The following is a 21,251-nucleotide window of genomic DNA, read 5'->3' as shown; positions in this document are numbered from 1 at the left end:
GAGTAGCCAAATTCATAAAAACAGAAAGTGAAATGGTGGTTGCCAGGGGCTGGGGGAGGGGAAATGGGGAGTTGTTTAATGGGTACAAGAATTTCGGTTTGGGGAGATGAAAAAGTTCTAGAGACAGATGGTGGTGATAGTTGCACAGCAATGTGAATGTACTTAATGCCATTAACCTGTACATTTAAAAATGGTTAAAATGGTAAATGTTATGTATATTTTATAATAAAAAATATATTATGCCTTTTTTAAAAGGGGCCTCCTGGGAATTTATTGCAATTGCATAGACTCTGTTGTTCAATCTAATGAGAATTGGTACCTTAAAAACAGAGTGTTCTGATTGCGGGGCATGACATATCTCCTATTAAAATCTTCTTTCTCTCAGCAAGATTTATAGTGTTCAGTGTGCAGGTCTTGCACATGTTTTGTTCAATTTACCCCTAATGTATTTTATGCTTTTTGATGCTATTTCCAATTTTCATTACTAGCATATAAAAATTATAAGATTTCTGCATATTGACTATATAGCTTTGCTAAATTTATTAGTTCTAGTTGTTTTTTTGTAAATTCCTTAGGATTTTCTAGATAGATGATTGTCATCTGTGAATAAAGACAGTATTACTTCACCCTTTCCAATCTGTACATTTTCTTTCTTTTTATTGCATTATTGCGCCTGTGAGGACCTTGGTACAATGTTGAACAGAAGGGGCAGAGCAGACATCTTTGCCTTGCTCCCAATCAGAAGAAATTATTCATTCTTTCACCATTAAGTACAAGCTTAGGTCCAGGTTTTTTGTAGATGTTCCTTACCAGGTTGAGGAAGTTTCCCTCCATTTCTAGTTTGCTGAGACTGTTTTGTTTTGTTTTTTAAACCACAAATAGGTATTGAATTTTATCGTATGCTTTTCCTGCATCTGTGGAGGATCATAGGATTTTTCTTCTTTGTCAATATGGTGAATTACCTTGATGTTCAATGTTATATCATCCTTAAATTCCTGGAATAAAACTTACTTGGATCATAAAGTAGATTTTGTTTGTTTGTTTTTAATGGATTTGTTTGCAAAACATTGCCAAATTTTTGTTAAGGTGTCTATGTTCATGAGCTCTGTTGGTCGAAAAGTTTACTTATAATATCTTTGGTTTTGGTATCAAGAGGACAGCTGGGAGTTTCCTCCCTCTTCTATTATCTGGGTTTGTAAAGAATTGGTATTATTCCTCCCTAGACATTTGGTAGAATTTACCAGTGAAGCCATTTGGGACTGGTTTTCTTTGTGGGAAAGTTTCTAACTGAATTCAATATATTTATTGGATATGAATATTTCAAATTGTTTCTTCTTGAGTGGGTCTAGGTAATTTGTGTATTTCAAGGAATTTATCCACTTCATCTAAGTTGTTGGATTTATTGGCATAATATCATAACACTCCCTTTTTTATCATTTTAAAGTCTGTAGAATCTATAGCAACTTTTCCATGTTCACTTTTTTTTTATGTTCACTCTATCAAGAGTGAACATAAACAATCAATAATTTGTGTCTCCTTTTTTTTTCCTCTTTTCTTTTTCCTTTTTCCTCCTGGCTGGAGTCTGGTTAGATCCATCTGCCTAGAGGCTTGTCAATTTTATTCATCATTTTCAATTTTTTTTTAAGATTTATTTATTTATTTGAGAGAGAGCACGGGGGGAAGGGGCAGAGATAGAACGAGAGAGAGACTTTAGCAGACTTTCACGGTGAGCGCGGAGCGTGATGCAGGGCTCTATCCCAGGACCATGAAATCATGACCTGAGTCGAAACCAAGAGTGGGACGCTTAACTGACTGTGCCGCCCAGATGCCTCTCGATATTTTTTTAAAATCTGCTTTTGGTTCTATTTACCATCTCTATTGTTTTTCAGTTTTCTATTTCATTGATTTCTGTTATTTCCTTCCTTCTGCTTAATTTGATCTTTATACTGTTTCAGGGTGGGAGTTTAGATCATTAATGTAACACTTTCATCTTTTCTTAGTCAAGCATTTAATATCATAAATGTCCTTCTAGGCACTGCATTAGCTACATCCCACAAATTTTGATATGCTGTGTTTTTGTTCTGATTCAGTTTAAAATACTTCCTAATTTGCCTTATAAAGTTTGGCCCATGAATTATTTAGAAGTAGGTTAATTTCTAAATATTTGAGGATTCTTCAGATATCTTTTATTGATTTCTAGTTTAATTCTTTTGTGGTCAGAGTAATACTTTGTGTGATTTCAATCCTTTCCAATGCATTGGGAGTTGTTTTATGGCCCAGAATATGATCTTGGTCACTATCACAAGTGTGTATGAAAAGAGTATTTTGCTGGTTGTCCAGGTGGAGTGTTCTATAAATGTCAGTTGTGCAACTCTTCTATCTCTTTCCTGATGTGCTGTCTGCTCCTGCTATGAGTTGCTAAGGGACAAGTGTTGAAATCTCCACTGTAATTGTGAACTTGCCTGGTTCTCCCTTCAGTCCTATCTTTGTTGTAGGTTATTTTGAACCTCTCTTATGAGGTGCACATATATTTAGGATTGTTATGTCCTCTTGATGAACTGAATTCTTTGACATTTTGAAATGTTCCTCTTTATCTCTGGTAACATTCACTGTTCTGAAGTCTACTTTGATTGTAAAATAGCTTTCTTTTGTTTAGTGTTAGCATGACACATTTTCCCTATCTTTTTATTTTTAACCTATTTGTGTACCCTTATATTTAAAATGGGTTTCTTATAGACAACATACACCTAGGTCTTGCCTTTTTATCCAATTTGACCACCTCTGCCTTTTGAGTGCCTAGAACATTTACATTTAATGTTTAGTAAGGTCAATATGGGTGGGTTTAACTCTACCTTCTTGCTATTTGTTTTTTATCTTGTCTGTTCTTTCCTTCTCTTTTTCCTCCAATCTTCTTCTTTTGGATTGTTTTTAATGATTGTTTCCTCTCTACTATGGCTTATTAGCTATTCCTGTTTTATTTATTTAGTGGCTTCTCTAGGGTTTATTATATATATTCACTTACCATAATCTGTATTCAAATATACACGTATAGTGTGAGACCCTTACAACAATATACTTCTGATTCCTCCTTCCACACTTGTACTACTGTAGTCTACAGGAAGCTGTGGCTGATTCAAGTGTGTGTAACCATGTCCACATGATCAGTATTCCCAAAATATAGCAACCTGCACACAGAGCCCACTATATAGGGCAAAGTGAGAAATGGAGTAATACATCCCATGTTAACAATGGTATCACTGTTTGGGGGAGAGGCTGACGGCATAGTCACCAATTAATCAGAACAGCCACCAACCAGCCTTAGCTCTGGAGCAGGGTACTCCGAGGCCTCCAACTGTGCTAGACATCAGCCCTTTATTTGCTGGATCAGGGTGGTGCCTAGGAGATGGTCAAGAATTTCCATGACAAGGAAGGGGAGATGGGAGGTGGGACTTGGGACAGCAAGTTATTTACCAAGCAGCTTAGGGGTATTTCAGTATTTTTATGCTCGTCAGCCATTCATATGCCCTGGAGGTAGGTCATGTGAAGCACTTCCCTAAATACACTTCTCTATGGAGTCTTCAAAGATGTATGGCATGGGTGCTAATATTATAGTAGGACAGAATTCTCTGAGGGAATGAGACAGGTATCTAGGTTGGTCCCTAATCAAAGCCAAACATAGGAGGCAGAGCAGAAAGAAAATATTCACAAGTGTGCTACAAAAAATAATGGCAGGTATTTATACTTGCCATTGATCAGACACTATGTGAGGCAAGACACATTCATTATCTCTAAACCTCACCGCGACCCTTGAGAGCACACTGTTATTCTCAATCTACAGATGAGGAATAGGAGGCATGGAAAGATCAATTTGCCCCGGGTCACAGTGAAGAGGCAGACTGTCTTGTATCCATCTCACTCATCCCAGCGCCCCCTTTGATCAAGGCTATTCCTTCCATTATGTGAAGAATTTGTTACTTACAAGTGTTTCACTTGTACTAAATAGTGTTAGCAATAGCAAATAAAGCCCAGGCCCATGCTTCATCTCTCTGGATTCCTGAAAGCTCCCCTTAATTAGCTTTCTCATTCTAGAAGAGAAATCGTGGCTTGCAGCTGGAGGAACAACACGGGTTACCAAAGTTCCATGATTATGGGAAAGTAGCTTCATAAACACAGTACTCAAGCAACCCAACCCCAAATCCCTTAATTGGTGCCACAAGGTATGATCCTCAGAAGGCAGGACTCTCTGGAGCCTGCAATCTTCCTTAATTTAACATTGTCCAGATGCTGTGTATAGCAACTTTTTATTCTTTTTTTTTTTTAAGATTTATTTATTCATTTGACAAAGAAAGACACAGAGAGAGCACAAGCAAATGGAGAGGCAGAGAGGGAGGGAGAAGCAGGCTTCCCAGTGAGCTGGGAGCCTGATGCGGGGCTGGATCCCAGGACCTGGAGATCATGACCTGAGCGGAAGGCAACCACTTAACCACCCGGGCACCTAGCAACTTTTTAAACTAGAAGGGCCTCCTGCCTTTTATTACTAAACCAAAGGACTAAAAGTAAGCTTGGAAGTTTAGATTCTATTTTATGGTGGCATCCTTTCTCTTAGGTGACCATACTGGGTTTTTAGATGGGAAACTGACTCAACTTGCTCAGTGAAGACGAATCCAACTTGCAGCCTTGAGCCTGACAAATCTTAATTTTTTCCTTCCTGAAAAGGAGCAACAGAAATTACTGGTGGCAATCCAAATACCCAAAAGCTGTGAGGACTTTCCATAACACCAAACTCCCAAATCTGTGACAAGAGTAGGAAGCACAACCACAAATGTAATGAAGTAAGTGAGATTTAGTTTAATAATTAACACACCTGCTGGCTCAATTATAACAACTCAAAAGCAAGCTACATAAAAAGAAATGAGCCTCATAAACATACTCAAAAACTACCAGATTTTGTTTTTTCATACTCAATGTAACAAAGCTTCACACCAAAACTCTTGGACCTTTATAAACTCACTAAACATAAAAAGAAAGTATCCTCAAAGACAGGGAGGGATAAAGACCCTACATACACTTCTATATTAATACGTAATATATTACATGCGACGTAATATATAGGTAATTCAAAAATATTTTTCAAAGCCAATTTAAAACATTTTACGTAAAATTTACCATGTGACAACTAATTTTCACTAAAAGGCTTGAGATTATCCAATCAGCCCTACTCAAAAGTGACAGACTTGCAGATCACTGATCTAACAATCTGAGTGACAAGTTTAGTTTCCTATTGAATGTAATCAGTACCCTGGGCTCTGCACAGCAACCACCTTGAAAACATGTAAATTAAAGCAACCAAGACCAGTCTAAATATTTAAGAAGTCTCCTTAATTTCTCTTTGCTTACAACTGCCTCTCTCTTAAACTTCAGCGTAAGCACTGTTTTCCTATGGCAGATTAAAAAACCACACCCACATCCTCTTCAAACGTAGGAGATGGGAGGCAGGAGGACAGAGCAGGTCTGAATTTTTCCTCAGCTGCTTCCAACTTCCTTATGTTGGCTAAGATTCCTCCAAGAATCTGGTATTTAACTGTCAAGCATTCTTGGGGCGCCTGGCTGACTCAGTCAGGTAAGCATCTGCCTTCGGCTCGGGTCATGATCCCAGGGTCCTGGGATGGAGCCCCGCATCAGGCTCCCTGCTCGGCGGGGAGCCTGCTTCTCCCTCTGCTGCTCCCCCTGCTTCTGCTCTCACTCTCTCTCTGACAAATAAATAAAATCTTTAAAAAAACAAAACTGTCAAGCATTCTTAATTTTAGGAGGTACTGTGAGATTTTGATTTTTATGTCTTCATGTGAAATGTAAAGTTGATCACTGCAATGAACTTTGGTACATAATTAATAGGTATCAAGATACAAAGCAAGTTTATGAATCAGTTTGAATTTAACAAAATGGTGGATGATAAAATGTTCATTTTTTCAGATTTTATAAGGGAGTTCAGAGAACTTGGTGGATATGCAGAGACTGTTATGAAATGGCAGACACTACCATGATATAAGCCCATTCAACTGTCCACAGTTAATAAAAGTTTGTATAGGGGTGCCTGGCTGGCTCAGTCGGTGGAACGTGCAACACTTGATCTCAGGGTTGTGAGTACGAGCCCCACGATGGGTGTAGAGATTACTTAAGAAAAATAATAAAATCTTTAAAAAAGTAAAAAAAGAGTCTGTATACTGGTTAAGAGCAGGGGCTCTAATTACAATCTTTGTTGCATTGCTCGTATGACGTTGGGAAAATAATTTATGCATTTCTATGCCTAAATTTTCTTATCCACAAATATTTATCACCTATATCATTCAAGGAATCATACTAAGCACTTTGGGGATTCAAAGATTATCACACATATTTTACTTTCAAAAAATTTTAAAACCTAGTTGTGGAGACATAAGCAATACGTAAGTATACTGAAAGAGCATGAACCCTGGGGCAAGACTGCCTAGACTGGGCCTCCAGCTCCACCACTCTCTTTGAGAACTAGAGCAGGTTATTTAGTTCCTTGAACCTCAGTTTCTTCATTTCTAAAATGGTGAAAATACTAGTCTTTACACCTCAGAGTGTTTCCTAAGAACTAAATATGTTTAATACAAAGAGCTCATCAAAACCACAAAGACGTATCACTTCACACCCATTAGAATGGCTATTACCAAAAACACAAAAAAAACAGCAGAAAATACCAAATGTTGCCGAAGACAGAGAAGAGAGAAAACTGGATCCCTGCTGCATTGCTGGTGGGTATGTAAAATGTACAGACCCGTGGAAAACAGTATGGAGGTTTCTCAAAAAATGAAACCTAGAGTTAACTTATGACCAAGTGATTCCAATTCTAGGTATATATCCACAAGAAGTGGAAACAGGGACTCAAATAGATTTCTGTACAGCCACGTTCACAGTAGTGTTATTCACAATAGCAAAAGTTGTGTATGCCCAACAGATGAATGGACGAACAAATATGGAATATACACACAGCCTTAAATGAATTTTTGATACATGCTACAACATGGATGAATCTTGAAAACACTAAGTAAAATAAGCCAGACACACACATACACACACACAAATATTCTATGATTGCACTTATATGAGGTCCCTAGGATAGTCAAATTCATAGAGACAGAAAGTGGAGTGGTGGTTACCAAGGGCTGGGGGAAGGGGTAAATGAAGAGCTGCTGTATAATGGGTAGAGAGAGATTCAGTTTGGGATGATGAAAACGTTCTGGAAAGGTATAGTGGTGATGGTTGTACAACAGTGTGATTATTAACGCCACTGAACTATGCACTCAAAAACAGCTAACTGGTAAATCTTGTTATGTATACTTTATATATATATTAAAAAAAAGCTCAGCCTGCTACACAGTAAGTGCTCAATAAACGTTAACTATCCTTAGTGCTTTTAAAAGAGTTCAGCAGAGAAAATTGTTTATGGCCAGTACATCATAAATGTAGGCAAGAAGGTACCATCTGAGATAGGACTTAATAATGGGTAAGACGGACAGCAGTTATAGTACTTATTAATATCAGTATTTTATGAATCAAAAAATTAGATGTTAAGTGACAGGGGCTTGCAAATGCTTTTGCCAAAATTTAAAACGATAAATTGACAACTATTGTGCTAGGCATGGGGGTTATATTGATAAAGATATAAAACCTTCTCTCAAAGAGCTCATAATCCAGTGAAGGAGTCTGAAACACAAATAGATAAGCATGGAAAATTAGTATGTGCAAGGATCAAACAAAGCCTCTTATCTAAATCTACATTTTATTGGATAGTTTGCAGTAGTTGGTCTTAACACTTAAAAATCTATAAAGAACTCTGGTTACATTTTACATCTCATCCTTGCGCAGGGGCCATGCTAATCTTCTCTGTATCCTTCCTAGTTCTAGTACATGTACTGTTGAAGCAAGCACTCTGGTTAGAAGATCTCCTTTTTCCATCTATCCTATTTTTCCTTAGGCCCACCAACCCACTTCTTTCTCTCTTCTACTAAAAATCCAAGTATGCCTTTCAATCTCATTCTTTAGTTTCTTCCACTCGGCAAAATCATTGAAATCACATTGAAAAACAAAATAATAAATTAAGTTACAACATATAGAATTGTTGATTAGTTCAAATGGTTTTGACCTACAAAAGCAGCAATTACACATGGTTCACCATTATGGTAACGCCAAAGTCCTTAAGATTTTTAAATCTGAATTGTATCTATTTAGAAATTAAGTACAACAGCAGTAATAAGACTTCCTATTGGCAAGTGAACAGTTGATTTCCAACTTATAAATCTGAGACCTGTTTTTTATACCTAAAGCCTAATAGTCAATCTGATCTAAATCCAGTCAACCTTTCTGTCACGGTCAGTTACTTACTGAAATAATTAAAGTTTCATTTCTATTTGGAACCCACCTTTTAATCTTTACCCTGAGTTTCTAAGATTCAAGATATTGCTATTAGACAGGAGATGATTAACATTTAATGGCCAAGTTTCACCTGAGGGACCTATCATACAACAGAATATAATACAAACAAAAAGAAAGAGAGACAACTGACACACACAACATGGGTCAATCTCAAAAATACGTGGAGTGGAAGAAGGTACATATTACAGTATTCCATTTATATGAATTCTAAAAAAGATACATCTAATCAACAGCAACAAAAACCAGATCTGTGGTTGCCTAGAGAAACTGGTAAAAAGGGCATATGAGAATTTTTGGGGGTGATAGAAATGTTCTCTATCTTGATCAAGGTGATGACTTCATTGGCTGGGGTGTAAGTCTGTCAAAATTAAATGAAATGTATACTTAATATGGGTGCATTTTATTTTATAAAAACAGTACCTCAATAAAGATGATTTACATAAAAGAAAATGACAGTATACTTTTAATTTTAATTAAAATCTATTTTTAATTAACAAGTGAAAGATGAATACCTTTAAAAAATTAATGTATTGTAAATAACACGAAAGTTTTCTTTGACCACCCTCTCAATCCTGGTTTTCATTCCTCATCTCTCCCATCTATACCTCCTCCCCCAAATAATTACTGTTACGGGTTTGGTATGGGTCCTTCTGAACCTTTAAAAATATATTTACATACATATATGGTCACAGAAAATGTACAGTATTATATTGTACATAAATATAACTTGTATATATCTTTCTGCAGTTTGCTATTTTCACTTAGCATTATGTTTCTGAGATCCATCCATGTTAATAAAAAGTTTATTTCTTTTAAATCCAATATAATAATCTATTACATGACTATCCCATATCTTATTTAAGCAGGCCATCCCCTTCTGACAGATATTTAGGTTGTTTTCCCTGTTACAGCTCACTAGTGCAGTGGTAAGTCCGTAGTTACTGAGGTGCCCACAGGGATTAAGGGGTGTGTTCCAAGGGGACGTTAACCTTAGCGGTAAGGTTTAATTTTTTTAAAATGAGAATGTATTCATTTATTATTTATATAGTTTAAGTACTGACTTTAATTAAAGAATTTTCTGATACATAAATTATCACAAAGAATGAAACAAAATCTGTAACAGGAAGCAATCATCTATTAAAATATAAGTAAAACAAACTTATAGGACATAAAAGTGTACTCATGGTTTGAAACATAAATACTGAAAATTAATGACCTGAGCACTAAACAAGTCATACAAACATTCTCCTACTCAAAGCAATTGTAATTAAAATGTTGTCATACTGGTTATCATGGCATAAGTGTAATTAATACATGCACAAATACCTCATTTATATTTTTTGCTTTCTCCTTTTATGACTATGATGTCTTTCCCCATCCCTGAAATGACAGAAGTGAAAAAAAAACTATTACAAATGATGGACATTTTAATATCAGAACTTTAAAATAGTAATTCACCAGTAATGTACTTCAGAACAAGTTAAAACATGCATTCAGAACTGTTTCCGTATTTTTTTTTTTTAAGATTTTATTTATTTATTTGACAGAGAGAGACAGTGAGAGAGGGAACACAAGCAGGGGGGGTGGGAGAGGGAGAAGTAGGCTTTCCACCGAGCAGGGAGCCCGATGCAGGACTCGATCCCAGGACCCTGGCATCATGACCTAAGCCAAAGGCAGACGCTTAGCGACTGAGCCACCCAGGTGCCCCTCAGTACTTTTTTTTAATTAAGTAAGCTCTACACTCAATGTGAAGCTTGAAATCATGACCCCGAGATCAAGAGTCACATGCTCTACCAACTAAGACAGCCAGAAGCCCCAAATAGTAATTTTTTTAAGAGTAAATATGGAAAATCAATCATTAAAACTGAAGGACAAAATGGGGGATAAGCAAAATGAGATTTTTTTTTAAATTGCATTTTAGAGTTTTGCTTTAAAATTAACTTCGAATATATATACATGAGGACCAGAGAATTCATTCCAAATAAAATATTAAAGTCACAGACAGAATTCAGAAATTGTCTGATATCCTTATGCTGGTTCCTATCAACTCCATACAATTCATTCCACCTCAGGCGTGGATATCAAAGATCAGCCCTGCACTTTTGAGAAGTATTTCCTACTAATACTATTTAAACTCTAAATATATCCTCTTTAAAGGCAAATTATTTCATGTTTACATTTGAGGCTGTCTAACGTATTTAAGTCAATAAAAATTGATCAGAGATGCCAAAAATTACTCAAATGGAAGAAGCATTAACAAACCAGAAAGAAGTAAAAGCACAATAATTCTGATAATTAAGTTAATTTGTGTATAATTATTACAAAATATCATTCATTATATGAATCAAAAGGGATTACAAAGCAAATACTTCATTTTTATAAGAGGACTAAATCATAGCTAGCTTTAAACCTACGAACTAAATGACAGTAAGATGAGCAAAATTAAAAAGCATTACTAATTCCTGATCACCAGTGGCCCGGAGAGGGACAAGATATCATTTGAGAAGCTGTTACTAGACAAATACTGTGCATATACTACTAAATCAGACATGGACTTGCCTTCAAGGAGCTCAGTCTAGGAGGGAGAGTAATAACTTAAGTTCAATAAAATATACATGGTGGGCGGAGTGCTGACAAAATCGGAAAGGTCAGATCTGCCTCAATGAGTGAAAAGAGGTTTCATGGAAATGACTAAGCTGGGTCTTAAAAGACCAAGCAGGCTTTAAAAAAATAAAAATTAGGCAGCAGAACCTGACACAGAAAGGCATAAATGTGGCCCAGTATAGATGAGGAACTGTAAGTAATTAGGCTAGCTAAAGCATAGTTCAGTATTTCATGGGGTAGTGGCAAAATACAAGGATGGGGAGCCAAGAGCCCTGATCCTGGAGGTCGTGGGAGCCATTCTCAACAATGTGGATTTTGCCCCTGAAGAATTTTAGGAGTGAAAATTCACTCAGGCAGTAAAGTAGGGATGACTCCATATGGGACAAGCTTACAGGTGGTTAGAACAATTAGGAAAACTATCATTTCCCAGGTGGACAGCAGTAAGGACAGAGACAAGGAGGTGCATGTAAAGGTATCTTCAGGTACTAGTGATAGCAATTAGGAACTAACCAGAGGGTAGGAATAAAAAAGAAGCAACTAAAATAACTCCATGATTTCTGGCTTAGGTGGACAGATGATGGTCATCCCATTAACCAGAACAGGAATGCTGGGGAAAGAGGGTCAGTATGAAAAAGAGATAGTTCAGTTAGAGACCTAACATTGAGATCCAGGTAGATGCCCCATAAGCAGCTGGACTACTGGAATAGATCACAATTGATTTAAATTTATTATTTTAGTATTAGTTCATATCTTTCCAGCTGTCAAAATTCTTTTTTTTTTTTTTTAAAGATTTTATTTATTTATTTGACAGAGAGAGACACAGCAAGAGAGAGAACACAAGCAGGGGGAGTGGGAGAGGGAGAAGCAGGCTTCCCGCGGAGCAGGGAGCCCAATGAGGGGCTTGATCCTAGGGTCATGACCTGAGCCGAAGGCAGACGCCTAACGACTGAGCCACCCAGGTGCCCCTCCAGCTGTCAAAATTCTATCAGCGAAGTTAACAAGGGCAAAACTGACTTGACATTAAACTTTGGATGTCTCTCTGACCCTACAGACTCTTTAACTCAGGAATTAGCAGGAGAAAGAAATGACAAGAAAAAGGAAGGAGGAAGGAGCAGAAAAAAGAGATGTAGGCAAACACCTCGTTAACAGAGTTAACTTCCTACCTAGACATTACTTCCCTATGTCCTGGCTAGGAAACAAGGAGTAAAAGAGGGAAACCCACATCGAATCAGGCATATAGAGAACTATGCCACCAGAGCTATGGTTACTTGAACTGAAATCAAATGATAAGAATTCTCATCAAAAACTTACTCTCCTTACTGTAATTTACTCTTACAATCCATTTTCTCAACATTGTCTACAACAGAAGAATCTATTTACTTTTCAAGAGTAAACAATTCAACATCAGATGATGCAGTGTTAGACTTACCTGTCTTTCCTTCTTCTCGAATCCCAGTTTTTATCCTTATCTTTATTTCTTTTTCGTTTATGTGGGCTCCTACTCCGATCCTTTCTATGTCGTGAATACTCAGCATCCAAATAACTTCCACCAGACTGCCGTGAATCTACTGAAGCTGATCGCCTTTCTTCATTCCTGAAACACAGAACAGTTAGTTTTAACCACAAGTCTCCACCAAACACACAGACAAACTAGCTTAAAGTTGAATATTCTATATCAGAACAATGATAGAGTCGATATAAATAGGTATAAACTTATATTCTATATGAGAGGGCAAAGAAATATAGCTCTTACATGTTTTACCTCTTTACTATTTCACTAATATATTTGTCTCTCCAAAATTGTCAAAGAGCAATGTCAACAGAAAAACTGCTATAATAATCTTGAGCAATGACAACATAGAACAATTTAAGCATTTTAATGAATTATGGTGTGCTATTATTAATGGTCTTGGAAACGCTAAAATTTAGTTAAATAATAATGTAACAGATTAAAAAGAGAATATTTTCACCGGTAAACACCATGACATACTTTTCAGCATCATCCTCTGCTCTTTCTTGCTCTTCTTGCCAATGACTACTGAGTTCTTCCATGTGCACATTTATGACATCACGAATCACCTCAGGAGAGATAAGCACCCAATTTCAGATAAGATTTTTTCAAAAAATTATATAAAGCTAGAAAAATCACTGTTAACAATCATCCAAATATTTGGATCACAGAATGGACTCTGGGACATGAGCAGTTTGGAGAACATAAAAAAGTCAATGGTCAAACTGGAATATGAATGGTAGATGAAAGTACAATAATTATTGATAAACTTGCTAGTCAATCCCTATATTGTGATTATGTTAGGAAAACTATCCCTATTCTTAAGAAGTATATACTAAGTATTTAGTGACAAAAAATCATGGGGTATGTAACTTACTCTCAAATAGTTTAGAAAAAAAATAATGTTAGAGATCAAAAGAGAAAAATGTACAGATAGAGAGCGCAAATGACAAGCAAATGGGACAAAATGTTAACAACAGGTGATCTGGGTAAAGGATTTTCAGTTCTTTGTACTATTTTTAGTTTTGCAACTTATTTGTATATTTGAGATTATTTACAAATAAAATTTTTTTTAAATTTTATAATTAAGTCAAGACGACAAAATATGAAACATTCTAGTCACTTCACAGATACTTTCCTAAGAGACTATATAAATCCCTTACATCTAAGAGCCACTTGGAAGTTTTTTCTTTCCAATTTATCCATGCAGTCGAGCATAGGGCTGTTCAACTGGGAGGCACAGATGAAACTAAAATAGCTTACACTTCCCTCATGCCTAATTAGGAAATGTTTTAAGAAGGTACAGGGGATAACTGAATTTAAATTAAAAAAAAAAAAAGGGTTCCTGGGTGGCTCAGTCAGTTAAGCGTCTGCCTTTAGCTCAGGTCATGATCCCAGGGTCCTGGGATCGGGTCCTGCATCAGGCTCCCTGCTCAGTGGCAAGTCTGCTTCTCCCTCTACCCACTCCCAACCCCCCCGCTCATGATCTCTCTCAGATAGATAGATGATAGATAGATAGATAGATAGATAGATAGACAGACAGACAGACAGACAAATAGTTAGTAGGTACAGGGGACAAGGGGCAATCTCAAAGACACACACTACATAGTTCAGGACTGAGTTTCTCCCCACTTTAAGGAAACTTTCAAAGGCTCCCAAAGTAAAATGGAACAATGTCCAAAATCCTTAACAGAGCCTTTGAAACCTTTCATGATTTTACTACATCATGTAATTGAAACCAGCCTTATCTCTTACTGGATAGTTCAAAAACCCTAAGCTCTAGGCACCTTGGATTACTGATGGGTCTCTGGAAAACTCCTGCACTTTTATATATTTATATTAGGAATGCTAGCCCTTCGACCTGGAATATCCTTATCCACCATTTCCCCTCCTCTACCATATTCTCTTGTGAAAATCTAAGACATGTGACATGAGTCACACACACACCTAAATTCCCACTCTCAGCTCTAGCACTTCCAGAGTAGCCCAACATGACTCCAGACTAGTAGTAGCTCTACATGAGCTCCACGAGGCCCAAATGTTACTGGATGGTTTCCAGGTTCACCACATAGGAAAGGGCCTATGAATAGACATTCTTTACCGTTCCTGCTTCTCCCTTTCCTTCGAATGCTATCTTCTCTATAAAGCCTACACCAATCTTATCTTTTAAAAAGAATCGCTCCTTTCTCCCACATATTTTGATCTCACTTTATTTTAGCACTTAACGCAATCTGTATTTTGAAAGATGTTTCACTTGTTAAACTATACTAAGCTCCTCGTGGGTGGGGGCTGTGTGCCATTTATCCTTACCTACCCAATAGCAGTGTTATGCATAGTAAGTATAGAAGGTAATAAATTTTTTTCTAAAATTTGACAAAGTTTAGGTTCTAGTCCAAAGCAAACAAAAATTATAGAGGATATGAATGAAGCTAGAAAGAGATAAGATGTTGAAAAAGCCATGACCACAAATATGATAAATCACTGAAAGATTTGTAAACACTGAAGTTTTTACAGATGAAAGGTATTTCGCATCTGCTTCCAAAATTATCAGTGTGGAGGAAGGAGAAAGTAGGAGGTAGTGTAAGTATAAATAAAATGACAAAGCCATATGTTGGTAATTGTTGAGGCTGAGTGACAGGGACAAAAGGGTTCATTAGACTATTCCATTCACTTTAGTCTACGTTTGAATATTTCCATAATAAAAACTTAACCATAAAATTGTGAAGAACACTAGCAGCAACACTTACACTTGATTACAAGGAATGAAACTAGAGAAGAAACAACTGATGAACCATCAAGTATTTGAGGGACTGTAAGAATACTTAGGTAGTTATGACATGGTCCCAGACCTCTACTGGAAGAGTTAAGTCTAGAACATATACTTTAATTGTAAAAAGAACAGCATAAGATTTAAGTACTAAGCTATGTGGTACAGAGAACATAAAAGCAATCAACCAGCGAATGGCTGGGTCAACTAGCCCCTCATGGAGACAGTGGGCCTTAAACTTATCAAGATTTAAAAGAGAAACGACAAAGAGCATTTTCAGGTGAGCAAACAACATGTCATTTGGATACAAAGACAAGAGTAAATGTGTGTAATCAGATATAGTTTAAGAGACATACTTGACTAAACCAAAAGAAACTATCTGATAAAATGAAGCCAGATTATGGACAGTCTTAGAAATCATAGAGAGAAGTAAGAAAATAATGTGCTAAGAATTTAGAGATTCAATGAGGAAATTACGTGTAGAGTCTGGGCAAGGTAATTCATGTACCAAAAAATTCACCAGCTCTATCCACTAAAGGAAGTCTGAAAATAAGTCTAGATATAGATCAAGAGATTAATGTATAAATAATTTATGCCAGATATTTTTTAAGCCCAAATATTTAACAGAGTACATAAAAGCATGCTAAAACTTCTGTAAGGAAAAGACAAAGGCTATTTGTTGACCAATTTCTGTGTCCACATGCACTCTCAATCAGTTCTTACAACAACCCTACAAAGTCTACATAAAATGTATAAAATGAAAAATGTTGATACTTAAATGCTCAAATAAGTTGTTCAAGTCAAACAGCCAATGATAAACAGCAGGATCAAAACTCTAACACATGTCTAAGGCCAAAATCTATGCTTTTATCATGATGTAATGCTACTTTCTCAAAAGTAGGTATTTTTTTAAGATTGTACAGCCTCTTTACGTAAGATTTTTGTACCCTGAAAAGCCTTTGCCTGGCACAGTGGATCTGAAAGGAATGGAGCAAATACAAATCAGGTGTGGCCGCCTTGAAGATACCTTCTTTTAGATAACCTCTAAGGAACTGTGGAAATCCATACAGCAGACTTAGAAAACTTCTAAGGGAAATTTCTGTTCTCAACAAAGCTCTAAAAGATTATATAAAACTTACCTCAGTATACGATTTCTTGGTTATGTGAACATTCTTAGCTCTATAGGACTGGCGTCTTCTTTTATAATCTCTCACTTCTGCCAGGATTTCAAGGTAAGATTTTGGACTTTTTCGACTATTATCTAATAAAAGAATAAAATAAAATTATTATATCCTTGGAAGCTTTTAAATTCTTATGAATTAGCAGGAAGAAAGACCACAATCATCCTGTATTTCAACACGTTTTCCTGCATCTAAAAACATCCTAAAAATTCTATATTATAGAAATAGGCTGTTTAATATCATTCCTTTTCTCTAGCCGTTAGTTGAACCTAAGATTGTTAAAGTACAAAGATTAAAGGACCCAGCACAGCTGTAACAATCTTACAGAAGGAAAGTATGCTTAATGTAAGTCAGAGAGCAAAATTTCATGCACGGAGTAAATATCTTAACATGTATGTGAATATCAGATAATGCAAAACCATCCTATTCCAATTCAAAGTGGTCTGACAACTAAATCTTAGTAACACACAAAGAATGAAATGACAATTAAGAAATATAAAACTATGACATTCGTCTCAAACCTTGATTGACTTTGGCAGCCAAGTCTACAAAGAGATCACTGTCATTTTCAATAATCTGTGAATCAGAGCGCTTTTTCTTCGTCTCCTCCATTACAAAATCATAGAGGGCAAGACGATCAGCTTGGGTTAAATCACAAACACACCGTTTGTGATTCAGAGGAACTTCAACAGGTAATGAAGAATAAATCCCTAAAGTAAAAATAAAACCACAAGAATAAAAAATACATGAAGCATTGTGGACTTAAAATCTCCTTATCTTTAAACATGCGCTGTAATAATGCAACATTAACACAGTTGTTTTCATAGTAATCCCTTAATATACAAAATATCCATGTGATAAATGGTAAACAGTGACTTTATCCTCAATGCTATATCCACAGAAAGGATGTATTGTGGATGTTTGCTATTTTCTCCAACAATGTTAGGACAGATCCCATGAAGGCAGGCAGTAATAACCACGAGATAATTTGCTCATAAGAAAACATTCTGGGTAACAATTTTTGAAAGGCTACCAATATTATAGAAGTAGATTATTAACTTTCTGTTTATATGCTTTTCCCCATAAAAGCTGGGGGAAAAACGCTTTCAAGAGGTAATACACATTGTAGTCCCTCTGAAAACAAATTATGGAAATACGAAAAATGTGTAAAAAATGTCTTTTTTATATGAGACATCAAGTTAGGTGTTCATTATTCAAAACATACCCCACTTGTACAATAACTCAGAGCTAGGGACCAAAACACAATTACTTAAGTAGCAGAAACCCCAAACTTTCCCAGACCAGAGATAGATTAAACTGAGACTAAATTTTTAATTTTCTGAAGAAGCATTTTGGCATAACCGAATTAATTTTAAAAAGTTAACAGGAGTGCCCCCCCAAAAGTCAAAGAACTTTCTAAAATCTGCTCATTAATGAAAGAAAGTAAATACAATACCTTGATATGATGTTTATTAAACACTGAAGAAAATTTTTGTTTTGAGATTCAAATTTTCTCAAAGAAATAAAAAAATTATTGTAACTGTAAATAAAGCAATTGTTTTAAAACAATTCTTTCTAGCCTTCATTATTCACTGATGCAAACAATGAACAGGAGCTACTAATGTTTCCTAGGTTACCCTAAAATAATAACTCTGGTTCACAGAACAAGATAAGATCAGTAGCTCTTCCCAGATACTTTTATTTGATAAATCTAACCTCATTGACTTCCTAGGTAAAGAGGCAAAAGAAAAATTAAAATAAGAGCAAACTATGAACTAAGCACTACAACACAAAAAAAAGAGGTGACTTTACATTTGTCTACAAATTAAGAGGAGTGCCACATTGAATATGAGTTCGTGAACAGCCATGGATAACAATACATGGTCATTTGTATTAGTCGAAGGGTTCTGAATTAGTGGAGAAGGGCTTCCTTTCAAGTCAATCAATTTCACTCTAATTCTAGTAGACAGTAGGAAAAGCCTTTTTATGCAGGCAGGTATTAAAACATTTAACTTTGTACTATAAATATGAGTTAGCTTTGACAAGCCTAATTCCTTTGAATATAGGCTATAAAAAGCTGGGAGAAAAATACAAAGATTAGAAAACACTGATACATTATAAACAAGCTCCACATAAACCTTTGCCTGTTACTTTTAGACAAAGAAATATAATTTCCTCCTTAAAATATTCTGGAGTTGTCTTTATTCATCTTAAATTTCTGTATGGTGAAGATTGATACTTAAATTCCTTGAAATTCAACTAAAATTCCAAAGACTATAATATTGTGACAGTGGTTAAGATGAAGTTTAGAAATTTGAGTGATACTTTTAAAAGGATATCATTTGCAAAAAGGATACTGCATATCTTTAAATAAGGAGTATATTCAGGTTCCTAATTCCTCTTTATACTCACCCCAATTACTGAAAAAGAAAAAGTACAGGAAAAGTTAAACAACAAACTGCATTCAAATCATTGAGAACATAGATACTTCTGACAAAAAAAAAAAAAAAGGATAAACACAAATAAGCTGACATTTCCATAAAAAGTAAATTTTCAAACATAAGCTTCTATATGATTTAAAAGTATATCTGAATGTGCTGTAATCATATTAAATTCTGTGATCCTCTACTTTTTTTGTAGTAGCTTTTTTAAAACTGTGGTAAAATATACATTACATAAAATGTACCATTTAACCATTTTTAAGTGTACAGCTCAGTGGCATTAAGTATATATTACAGTGTTTTGCAACCATCACCTCTTTCCATCTCCAGAACTTTTTCATCACCCAAACTGAAACTCTAATCTAGCTTTTTAGTAACTCTGATCCTTTCTTTTTAGTCACCTTTGCCACGACAGAGCATCTTAAACATATGACATATAATATTAAATATTCATAAAAAGTACTGGTTCAAAGCTACAAATTCAGAATTTTACAGAGAATTCATATAGAGTCAATTTCCAAACATCATAGAAAAAGAAATTAAGGCCCATAGAGGTAAAAATGACTTGCCCAAGTCTCACAAGTGGTAAGAACAGATTAGGCCTAGAACCATTCTACTTGGGTCTCTTGAGGGTTCTTTAGTATAATGCACTGATCTTCAAATCATGGCCATGATTCAAATATATGTCATGAAACTGAAGTACAGCAAATAATACTGAAGGAAAAAGATAAACCGCTAAACATAAAATGACTGTTTATGATTAAAATTAGCATCTTGGTTATAAAATTAACCAAGGTAATTATATCTGAAAATAAGTAAGTAGATCTAATGGTTGTTTCAAGCTTTCACAAAGGTTAATGAATTGAGAATTCTATACACTGAGTGGAGACCTGGTATGAGTGATGAAATGGAAACATAAATATAACTCATCAAAAAACTTATAATTTAGTACGTGACAAACAAAATATTAATTAAATGGAAAATGTAAAATTGCTCATGTTAGTCATTCTTCCTTCAAAGTAAATAAATCAGTAAGATAGTAAAAGAGATTGTTGTTCTGGGCTGTAAGATCTTAAAATGTCTAAACAAAAGTGGGCCACAAAAATAAGGTCCATTGAGAAACTGTAGAACTCTATACAAGATGAAAAAAAGTTTTAAAAAGAGGGTCACGGATCATATAACAAAACTCTCAAGGTAAATCTTAATTTAAGAGAGTGCCAAAACAAAACAAAAGTTCCTCTTAACTTTCTACTGAAGGAACTATTTATTCAAAGTAATTCTTTGCTTTTGTAAAGAACTAAACTCAAGGTCCAAATCTACCTTATTACTTAGCCATATAAATAAAAAAAACCTTGAGAACATTCTCTAAATTACATATATAAAATTCTCACCCATTTCATTATCTTTATATCACTTTCTATACATTAACGTGCTTAGAAATTAAATTGCTTAGACATAAGCAGCCAATTATTAGAGGCCGGGCTAGTTTAGCATTAATTATCTCCGTTACCCCAAACAACAATACAAGACAGTTTTATACTACAGACAAGGAAACAAAACCCCTCAGAAAAACTGTCATTTGTACCAGGCCAAGCAACTAGTTTCTTTCTTTAAAGGAGGCTTACACAAACTAGAACAAAGAACAGTACTAATAATAGCAAGCAGTGAGTAGGTACAAATTTGAAGTTTGTGGTATTCTTCGACTTAATTATAACAGAGATAATAATGAATATATTTGATCAGTGATTCCTAGTCCATAAATTCCACTGAAATGTAGTTTCTATCAGAAAACAGAATAACTCAGTTCAGAGTATGTACCAAATCCAAAACTTGGTTCTCAATCCAGTGTGGCTATTACTAAGCCCCTAGCAAAGAAGTGTTAATCCATTTTTGTGTGCCTCTATTTCTTCACCTAATATGGAAGGGAAAATAGTTGTCCAGCCTATGTCAGTGCTTTATGAAAGAGAAATGAATACATAAAAGGGCTATGAAGAAAGAATCTCTGTATTTGAGCAGAAAATATCTACCAAATGAAGCTGACACCAAACACACTGGTCTAATGTTAAATATAAAATGTAACTTTTCCCATGCAACTGTTTCCACAAGATTTTTCTTAAAAATTAGTAACAAATGCTTATGGGACAAAAATAGTTTAAATCATTAATTAGCTCAAACTATGATGCCACTTACTTTGACTATAACAATCACCATCTTTTCCAACTGCAGTTCTAGCCTGTTTAATTATCTGGAATTGTGAGTCCTTATCTGTCAAAAAAAGCACCCATAAATAC

The 21,251-nt window shown here is 35.4% G+C and overlaps 1 protein-coding gene and 1 pseudogene across 3 annotated transcripts in view; both read right to left on the bottom strand.

Moving 5' to 3' along the window:
- The window catches only part of SNRNP48 (small nuclear ribonucleoprotein U11/U12 subunit 48), a 49,949-nt gene that overhangs the window by 23,893 nt on the left and 4,805 nt on the right, over positions 1-21,251 (bottom strand). Inside the window, exons 4-10 of one of the 3 annotated variants that reach the window (XM_036085135.2) lie at positions 21,151-21,225; positions 17,041-17,229; positions 16,478-16,599; positions 13,052-13,140; positions 12,491-12,655; positions 9,784-9,837; positions 7,788-8,815 (exon numbers count right to left, since the gene is read on the bottom strand). In XM_036085135.2, the coding sequence (XP_035941028.1) occupies positions 9,789-9,837; positions 12,491-12,655; positions 13,052-13,140; positions 16,478-16,599; positions 17,041-17,229; positions 21,151-21,225 (689 nt within the window). In that variant the 3' untranslated portion in view covers positions 7,788-8,815; positions 9,784-9,788. Of the gene's footprint in view, positions 1-7,787; positions 8,816-8,918; positions 9,838-12,490; positions 12,656-13,051; positions 13,141-16,477; positions 16,600-17,040; positions 17,230-21,150; positions 21,226-21,251 lie in introns of those variants that run through there. The other 2 variants (XM_036085137.2, XM_036085134.2) reach the window with 2 other exon arrangements.
- On the bottom strand, positions 7,841-7,953 carry LOC118531214 (U6 spliceosomal RNA; annotated as a pseudogene).

Source organism: Halichoerus grypus, chromosome 9, assembly GCF_964656455.1.
Source record: "Halichoerus grypus chromosome 9, mHalGry1.hap1.1, whole genome shotgun sequence".
In the NCBI taxonomy this organism is placed as follows: Eukaryota; Metazoa; Chordata; class Mammalia; order Carnivora; family Phocidae; genus Halichoerus; species Halichoerus grypus.
Note: the sequence above shows the minus strand (reverse complement) of the source record. Positions and strands in the feature narration are given on the sequence as shown.